Source organism: Limulus polyphemus, unplaced genomic scaffold, assembly GCF_000517525.1.
Source record: "Limulus polyphemus unplaced genomic scaffold, Limulus_polyphemus-2.1.2 Scaffold127, whole genome shotgun sequence".
NCBI lineage: Eukaryota > Metazoa > Arthropoda > Merostomata > Xiphosura > Limulidae > Limulus > Limulus polyphemus.
The window spans coordinates 111,927-121,415 of NW_013665737.1; the positions used below are offsets into that span (position 1 = coordinate 111,927).

A 9,489-nucleotide genomic window follows, 5' to 3' on the forward strand; every position below is an offset into this window, starting at 1 on the left:
AAAAACAAAAAAACAAACTATGTGTGTGTATATTCTTCCCGTAGATGTCTCATACTTGTATTTCTATGTGTATGTTCTTACCGAAGAAACCATGTCAGGCCTTCAGGAATGAAGATAACGCAAGGATAGAAGAGAAAAATGACACATTTTCTTTATTTATTGATGACGTGTGCATACAATTAAAAAAAAAATTCACATAAATTAAAATGATGGATTGTAAATGGTATTGAGTAGAAGTGTAATGGGATTCCACAGAGGGAAAGGTGAAAAACACCTTATAATAGGTTTGTAAGGCAAAAAGTGTAACAGGAACCTATGAAGCTTAATATCAAATGTAGGAAATATAATACGACTCGTTTGAAGAGAAGGGGAGGAAATTTTAAAAGGAGGTTGGTGGGGGAAGTTGAAGTAAAATTTATAGGAATGTAGATGACAAGCGGGTAAATTTAATAAGATGTGAATGGAAGTGTAACAGAAAACTGTGGATATAAAATGTTACGGATTACACCTGTTTTAGCACTAGCGTATAGAGGTTTTTGTCTCAGAAAACTTAGCTAATCTTAAAACAATATCTGTAAAATAACTATTATGTTTGTATTTATTATCCCTTGGATTAATGTGTACCATTCTGTTGCCTGAGTTGGCACTGTTGCCTGGAAGTTATGTCCTGTATTTTTAAGAGATGGTTTAAGACAGGAAAGAATTGATAATGAATTCTAAAATTTTATATTACACAAAAATATGCAGTTTGAAACAAATTCACTCTTGCTTTAAACAGCTTTATTTAGGCGTTATTTTTGTTTAAAAACAGTGCAAATATTTAAAAAAATTATCCAAACTCAAATACTTCAGTATTCTATTCCGATGTCTGTTTATACGTCATAAACAATAACGATGGTTTTTCTACCTGATATACAGTGTGTCACAAGGTTCTCTCCTGATATACAGTGTGTCACAAGGTTCTCTCCTGATATACAGTGTGTCACAAGGTTCTCTCCTGATATACAGTGTGTCACAAGGTTCTCTGGGATCTTAAGTTCTCTTTTTCATCACAAAAACATCCAGATAAGATAAATTAAAATATAATTCTGCACAATCTGGTGATTAATATTTAATGGTTTAAAATTGCCGTCATTAACTAATGCTATGGGAATCTGGACTTTGCAGTTACTAGATCCAGTAGGTTAGTTAGTTAAGCTAATCCCTGTTTCCACTGTTTTTTTTTTAACCTGGTATTTACTTCGCTCAAACATTTTGACAGTTTCAAATTCGTAAATATCATGTTTTAGTTTTGCATCTTCGCTAGACTTCCTGTTTTGGTTTAATGAGCCCTAAGAGATTTGAGTCAGATCACGTTTGTAGCACGTGCTTTAGTACAGTGTACGTATTTCTAATGTTAAACGTGAAGAGCTGTTACCTGATACTTACCAATCCTGCGAGATTGCTTGATTTGTGCAAATGTCCACTGTCCGTCGCTATCTTGATGAAAGGCTCTAGAAAAGAAAACACGACTTGGTAACAATCAATTCTGTAACCAGCAGTGAGAGTATCCTTGCATATCTACTATTCAGAACGTCTCTTACATTTCCATCCTACCATTGAAAATGTAGGCTGTGTATACGGATACGTCGATTAGCTATGGCCAGTTGCCAGGAGATGCTAAAGCTTGGATTTGCCAAGTCTATATTAGATTGGTTGTGGTTTTGAGTAGTAAGAGTACCGCAAATACGTAAGTTTACGTGTATTTAATAAAACCTAATTTAACACACCTTTTGAAGCCTATCAGAGGATAAATGAAGTCTATAAATGACTAAACGAGTATATTTGTTTATATGAACACCGATATTTATATGCTTAACCCTTTTTTCGTCAGTCTTTTTTTGTTTTTGAAATGTGTTCGAGCAAATCACGGAAAGGGAATTTTAATATTCGAGTTATTTACGTGCTCTAATGCTTTATATATTAGTCACCGTGATTATCAGTGTTCACGTTTCAACGATGTTTCAAATATTTTTAAACACTTCTCAATGTGCTTTATTTCCACTTACGCATATCCATAAATAAAAACAAATTTCTAGCAGCCTAAGATTGTTTGGGGGTCTAAGCGAAAAACGTTTATTTTTTACTGTAAAATTTTCTACGTGGTTCATGCAAATTGCATACTAAATATATAAGCATATCTATCACTTACTAAAACTAAAAGCTCTCACTGCCACTGTCGGTCTGTCATAAAAAACGTGACCAAAAGACGAATTAAAGGGGTGACACAGCAAGCTTACAGAGGGTTGAGTACGTTATATTAAAACGATTTGGAATATGCAAATCAAGTCACTAACAACCAAAATCGATATATAGTCACGGTGTAATGACATACATCAGGATTGCATTTTGACATTGTTTATCGTTACGTGATGCCTTGGGAAAGCAAAATATTCATACATTGACATAAAGAGATATTCAGATTGGGGATATCCTTGGTAATTAACGGTATTGGGAAATGAAGGAATATAAGTCAATGTGGGGCTACAGAAACACCCAGAAAGAGACCTGCATACAAGTCGCACCTCAGCCGTAAGCAAAGTGTGACGTCTTGTAACAGGTAAATAGCAGTGGCAAAATCCGTTCACGTGCCCCGGGCTATAATATGCAACCTAATCAAGAACGATTTTCATCTGGAAAGAAGACCAACGGAATATGGGTTTGCTAAGATAAAGGTTCCAGTTATACCTTCCATTCAATCGTCAGATACATCAAACAGCCGGAGAATAATCCGGGTATTCATGCTCTTTCATACGAAACACTGGTCAGGTAACTGGACGTAGCGCCCGTGAATTTCTGTGGGATTAATTTGTTGAGACGTGGCCTTGTGGATTTGAGAGATTGTGAGAAGCACACAAGTGAAGTAGGATGTTTTGGACACGACAGTCTTACTAATAGAAACTACGATGCAGGGCAGTAATGTTAAGACATACAATCGTCAGATAGGGCATGATCAGACGTCGTAACGTGGACTGTAACGACGTGGTTAGGAACCAAAATCGTTTTAATATAACGTATTCAACCTCTGTATTATAAAATGTTAAAGCTGTGTTACATCAAATACAAGGTTCATATAGGATAGTAAGGATAGCAGCTAGTCCCCTATAGTAATACAAACTATCATACATGAACACTGCTGACACACACAAGGTGGCAAAGATACACTTGTATTGGAACTGTTAGATACATCCGATAAATTGGTTTTTCGTATCTTGCAAGCTGAACAATGGTTATATTTTAACCCATCTTTCTTGCTAGTATCCCTTACAGCTTTTATTAAGTTGGACAAGTTGCCCTGTGCCGTATTATATAAGACGAAATAAATAGGATTGTAGCTAATAATCCTGTGAGTTGATGTATTAGTTCATAACTAGGTGATAATAGCATTTATATTTTTATCCCTACAGTGTTCCAGGAGTTATAATTTACCGTTGTATGTAAATTTTAATGATATGAGTATTTTACAGAAGTGCCTAAAACTACACTGTCGCACCTTGGGCAACTTGGCTTTATCCTTAGATCTTGCACCTGTATACAATATAACTTAAGAGTCTCACGAAAAATATTGCTTACTTGAGAACTAACGTGTCCTCCACTGTACCAGTTGGAATAAGCCACTTCAGAAACAATTCTGGTTTGGGAGTTAGTAACACAGTCGAAGTTAATGGCTCCTCTGTCTGTACACAAAGCACAGCTGATGAGGGGTAAGCTGTGAAATTTCCTCTCGGATACGATGTTACCAATAGAGGGCGTTCCACGTTTTTAAGCGTCATCAACCAGACTATTCGGAGAATAGAATAAAGTTTTAGTAACAAGGAAAACATCGGAAATGTCCACGATTTTGGGAATTTATCATACACAGGAAATATTTAATTAATTTCCTTATTAGAAGATATATACTAAGAAATAAAATACAGTACGATATGTATACTTTCACTGCCAAGCATTTAAAGAAGATTAATAACTTTAAAGAACCGTGTAAGTCCTTACCACATTAGGTGCTATATTAAATAAAAACGAGCAAAAAAATGTGTGTAACAGCTCATTAAATAACGGTGGTTTTTATAAACGGTACTGAATTTCATTAAAGGGTTTCATTTGTTTATTTGTAGTTAAGCACAAAGCTACACAATGGGCTATCTGTATTATGCCGACCAAGGGTATCGAAACCCTATTTCTACCAGTATAAGCCTGCAGAAATACCGCTGTGCCGCTGGTGGGCAATTGCATTAAAGATTGATCATTGAAGCGCTATAGTGTAAAGTTACACTGTATCATTCTCGTGGTTCAGTAAGACGTAAAAACGACATACATTTAAGATTATAGTGTAATTCTCCTAGAACATGGGAAAGTTGCCAATAGAGAGTAATAATTTTGATTAATAATAAATTGTTTCTGTAATTCTGGCAAACCTCTAAGACTTAGGAAGTTGAGTAGGTTGTTTAATTCTGAATGTATTGTTTCTTCAGCATCATATTTCGAAAGCTGGTTTCTAATCGTACTTGTCATAAGACATTACCCCCCCCCCCCAGTGGCACAGCGGTATGTCTGCGGACTTACAACGCTAGAATCCGGATTTCGATACCCGTGGTGGACAGAGCACAGATAGCCCATTGTGTAGCTTTGTGCTTAATTACAAACAAACAAACAAGGAACAGCATGCAAGTGGGAAGGTGACGTTCGAATAACTTAAGCATAGGGAGACACCACATGTTGTTTAATAGGAGGTTTCAAATAAGCCTTTCTGATACTAAATCATATGTACGAAAGCAACAGAAACTACAGAAAAATAAAAGTTCTGTTGATTTTTCTACTGAAGTCTCCTCTTAATATCCCCCCCCCGTACTTAGGGCACCGAACGTCACGTGGCTAATAACTCGGAACTATTCGTATTAGCAGAAGTTTCTGGGAACGTTGGACTACACGGTTTTCGAAAGCATTATTTGTCTAAATATTTTTTAAATCTCAGTAAAATATTACAAGAGGACTGTTTCATATCAATAGCTGGCAGAAAGTGTTAACTGTAAGAGATTCATTAATAACACAGTACTGCGATGGTTTTATTGTCTTTTTACCAGTAATTTTACGAGTAATTCCTGTACTCTGAATCCGAAAATGATATCCATTTTTCTCCATCACGTACAGATTTTTCACAAAACATAATAACGTAATACATAAAAGAAAGACCATAACACGTAGTTTTAGACTAAAAGATATAGATGTCGCAAAACAATCAGGATGAATGAGGATGCATATTCGTTTGACCACAATGTTCTTCCCTTTTCTTCAGTTTGTTTGCATTTTTAACAAACTTAATAATAAAAAATGTACATTGTGATAACCGAAATAATAATTTGATCTAAGTAAGAGTTTGTTTTTCTTCCCGATTTGTAAAAAATCTTTACGTGAAAAGAAAATAAATATTATTTTCGAAATCTGCGTAGCTAAGTTATGGAAAAATCCGTCATTAAAACCAAAACAACTTTTATGAAGTATAAATTCGCAGACCCGTGTAATAATAGATAGGCTTTGCTTCGCAGGCCTATATAATAATAAATAGGCTTTGCTTGGCAGGCCCGTGTAATAATAGATAGGACTTTGCTTCGCAGGCCTATATAATAATAAATAGACTTTGCTTCGCAGGCCTATGTAATAATAAATAGGCTTTGCTTGGCAGGCCTGTGTAATAATAGATAGGCTTTGCTTCGCAGGCCTATATAATAATAAATAGGCTTTGCTTGGCAGGCCTGTGTAATAATAGATAGGCTTTGCTCAGCGAAACTCCCAACTATTATGCCATAATATTCGTTCTCTTCTAACCGGAGGCCAGGCGTGGGCTAGTGGTTAGCATGCCACAGAATGAAGTCGAGGTCCAAGGTTCGTTTCCTGTTGCTGCAGAACCGAGCTTAGTACTTTAGGACCATGGTTGTTTTATAAGAATTACAGCCAAAACTTACTATTAGATCAGAGTAGCCTAAGAATTGACGATAGGCACCATTGACTAGCTGCCTTCAAAATTAGGGATGGCTAACGTAGGCAGCCCTTATGTAGCTTTGCTCAAATATCCGAAAAATTATTCTAACTGGAAAATCACTTACATTTTAGATTTGTTATATGATGAAAATGCTGCATGTTCACTCTTTTTTATTAAAAACCTAGTGTTGGAGCCATGTAGCGTTTTGAACATAAAAGAAGGGTGTATATATTAATATATTAAAAAAAGAAAAATATTACATCATAAGGAAGAATAGCGTGAATTTAACACAGCATATCCAAACCTTAGATTAAAAATAATTAATTGTAATATTACGTAGAAAATGAAAGAAAATATAAAATAGAAACAACGCAGCTACAAAACAGACATGTACCACCTTATGGTGTGTGCCAGGTGGTACATGTCACATAACTACCCACCTTATGGTGTGTGTGCCTAGGTGGTACATGTCACATAACTACCCACCTTATGGTGTGTGCCCAGGTGGACATGTACCACCTGGCACACACACCATAAGGTGGGTAGTTATGTGACATGTATACATGTCACATAACTACCCACCTTATGGTGTGTGCCTAGGTGGTACATGTCTGTTTTCTAGCTGCGTTGTTTCTATTTTATTTTATTTTTTCATTTTCTACGTAATATTACAATTAATTATATCTATATGAACATTGATGAACGTAAAGAAAAGGGCATTTATAAACAATGGACGTAAAGGACGTATGTATTTATAAACATTAATGAACGTATAGAACGGGCGTGTTTTTAAACATTAATGAACGTAATGGACAGATGTATATATAAATATTAATGCCTTCAGTAGTTTGGGGGATTTGTTGTCTTTGTAGGACAAAGTTAAGAAGTCTGAACCTACGTATGAGAACATTTTTAATCTGTGGAAAGACTTAAGAGTTAAACAAGCTTGTCTCTAAAGAAAAAAATTACAGTATTCTTTACAACAGTGATTAGCATCAATTTTTGCTTGAACTACTCAAACTACAAATCACTGTTTTAGTTCCATGTTGTTATCTAGAATTACATTTGGTGGAGTCAAAATAGGGATTTGTAGTTTGACCAAAAAATGTTTGCAGTATCTCCAGCCTTGTCTCCTTACTTTTTTACAATCCATATTTGCATGTTTTTAAATTCACAATTTTTTATTTGTCTTGTTTGCTGGCTTTTTTATGCTCAACTATGTACAAAGGAATACTTGACATGGAGTTAACTTTGTAATGATAATAAATATAGCTAGTAGCTAGCTGATAAGGTTTTCATTTCATACATATATAAGGATTGGCTCCCTAAAGACACTGGTTGTATAGTATACAAAGTACTGAGAATCTACATGGTACATTCATTACTAGTTGGTAATACCCGTTTCACCCTGTTCCTAAAAAGGAACACCAGATATTTGTAAAAATACTAACTTCAAGGGGTAATGATAACATCGTTTACACTAGAAGTATTATGTTTTTAGCTTATGTAAAATATAGAACAAACAAATCAATTTTTCAATACTCCTAGGACCTTCATAGTACCTTATTTGATATTCTATAAAAGGTTTGGTTGCAATATATCAAACTGTTTTTGTTGTAGGTTGGCAAGAGAATAATAATAATAATAATTACAAACGGGCATTGTAAGTCTAAAATGCATGATTTTTTGTGAATTTCTATATGTGTACAGCCTTAGCAGTCAATAGTAAAGGTTTTAAAGTGTTGCTTGAACTGAATCTTTACTGTTTAAGGTGTTTTTTGCCCGAACATTCTATTAGGTTTTTGTGCAATTCCTTGCTATCCCTATTATGAAACACGATAGTGGTTCATGCTAGGTGTTGTTATAAAGGTGTTTAAGGTGCTTTTTGCCCGAACATTCTATTAGGTTTTTGTGCAATTCCTTGCTATCCCTATTATGAAACACGATAGTGGTTCATGCTAGGTGTTGTTATAAAGGTGTTTAAGGTGCTTTTTGCCCGAACATTCTATTAGGTTTTTGTGCAATTCCTTGCTATCCCTATTATGAAACACGATAGTGGTTCATGCTAGGTGTTGTTATAAAGCATCCAACATGAAACAAGTGTAGTTATGTTGAATGCATGTGTTTAGAGATGGAAATTTTAAATTTACTACTTTCCACAGTAAAATTTATGCAAAAATTTTGTGTATTAAAGTATGCAAGAAAATAGTTTGGAAAGAACATTTTTTACATACTTTTTTTTGGGGGGGGGGAGAGACTCTTGTTTGGCAAAGCTTAAGTTAAGAGTTTAGTTAATATGAAGGAATTCGTCAAGAACACGTGCAAATCTGTAAGAAATGGAGCTTGCAAGAAAACCGTTAATGCGTCTGAATTAAAGTTAATGTGCTCGTTTTATGTGTACATGTGTATCCCATTAAGCTTGACTGAAAAGCAAAGAAACCCTAGTCAACTAACTTAGCTGATTTCGACTACGTTTCCCAACTAAAATTTCTACAACACCAATCTTTGTTCCGGAGCCGCCTTTACAATTAGCGTAGGGAATGCAGCTCAGTATACGAGTATAAAACTGAACTCTGGCACACTGATGTCTAAAAGCTCTCAGCTATAATAAGCCTACAGCACATTTTAAAGTAATATAGAAATAATCTTTACAGGTTATAAAAATTAATATTTTAACGGGGAAATTTATTATATCTCAATTTTGTATGCACATAATCAAATTTCAGTCCACGTGTTATAAAGGTAACAGTTAACACACGCTAAGCGATTTAATATTAAAACTACAGTTTTAGTGACCAGAATACATTTCAGTGCGTGAAATAACTTTCCAAAATAACAGAATTTACCCATTGGTATTCTGTTGATTTGTAAACAATATATATATATTTTTTTCAGGGTATTATAAATATATTACAAAATAATCATCATTTCTTGTTCAGGTGAATTTTAAAGCAATACATAAACTGTCTATGTCGGTCTAAATTCGGTACTATATACACACACAGACATACATACATTTCTGTATTATGAACTATAATTCTTATGTAGGTATACCAGCCTTTATTAACAGATTAGATGTTTTAGAATATTGTACAGACACCTTATAACACCGTTATATTCTGCATCCACCATACATGACTTATTATTATTATTATTATCGGCTTTGATATATAATTGTAATTGTGTGATGGAGTGTTTAAGCGCATACTGTTTTTCTTATTTAAAACTATAATCCTTGCTGATACAACGATAGCATGTTTAAACTTAAAAGCCTCGACCTTATGAGATTTAAAATTGATTACAATTAACATAATTCTTCATATTACACAGAATTAGAATTTCTTATTTCTATACTCACAGTTCAGGTTTTATCATAATCTTGAAAGTTCCTTATATATTTCTCTTATATTCCCACATCGCACCCCCCAGTGGCACAGCGGTATATCTGCGGACTTACAATGCTAGAAACCGGGTTT

The 9,489-nt window shown here is 34.6% G+C and overlaps 1 protein-coding gene across 1 annotated transcript in view; it reads right to left on the minus strand.

Annotated features, from left to right (window-relative positions):
* Positions 1 to 9,489, minus strand: part of LOC111089719 — a 120,962-nt gene that overhangs the window by 74,341 nt on the left and 37,132 nt on the right. Inside the window, exons 4-5 of the mRNA XM_022402698.1 lie at positions 3,613 to 3,820; positions 1,429 to 1,493 (exon numbers count right to left, since the gene is read on the minus strand). Of these exons, the coding sequence (XP_022258406.1) occupies positions 1,429 to 1,493; positions 3,613 to 3,820 (273 nt within the window). The remainder of the gene's footprint in view (positions 1 to 1,428; positions 1,494 to 3,612; positions 3,821 to 9,489) is intronic.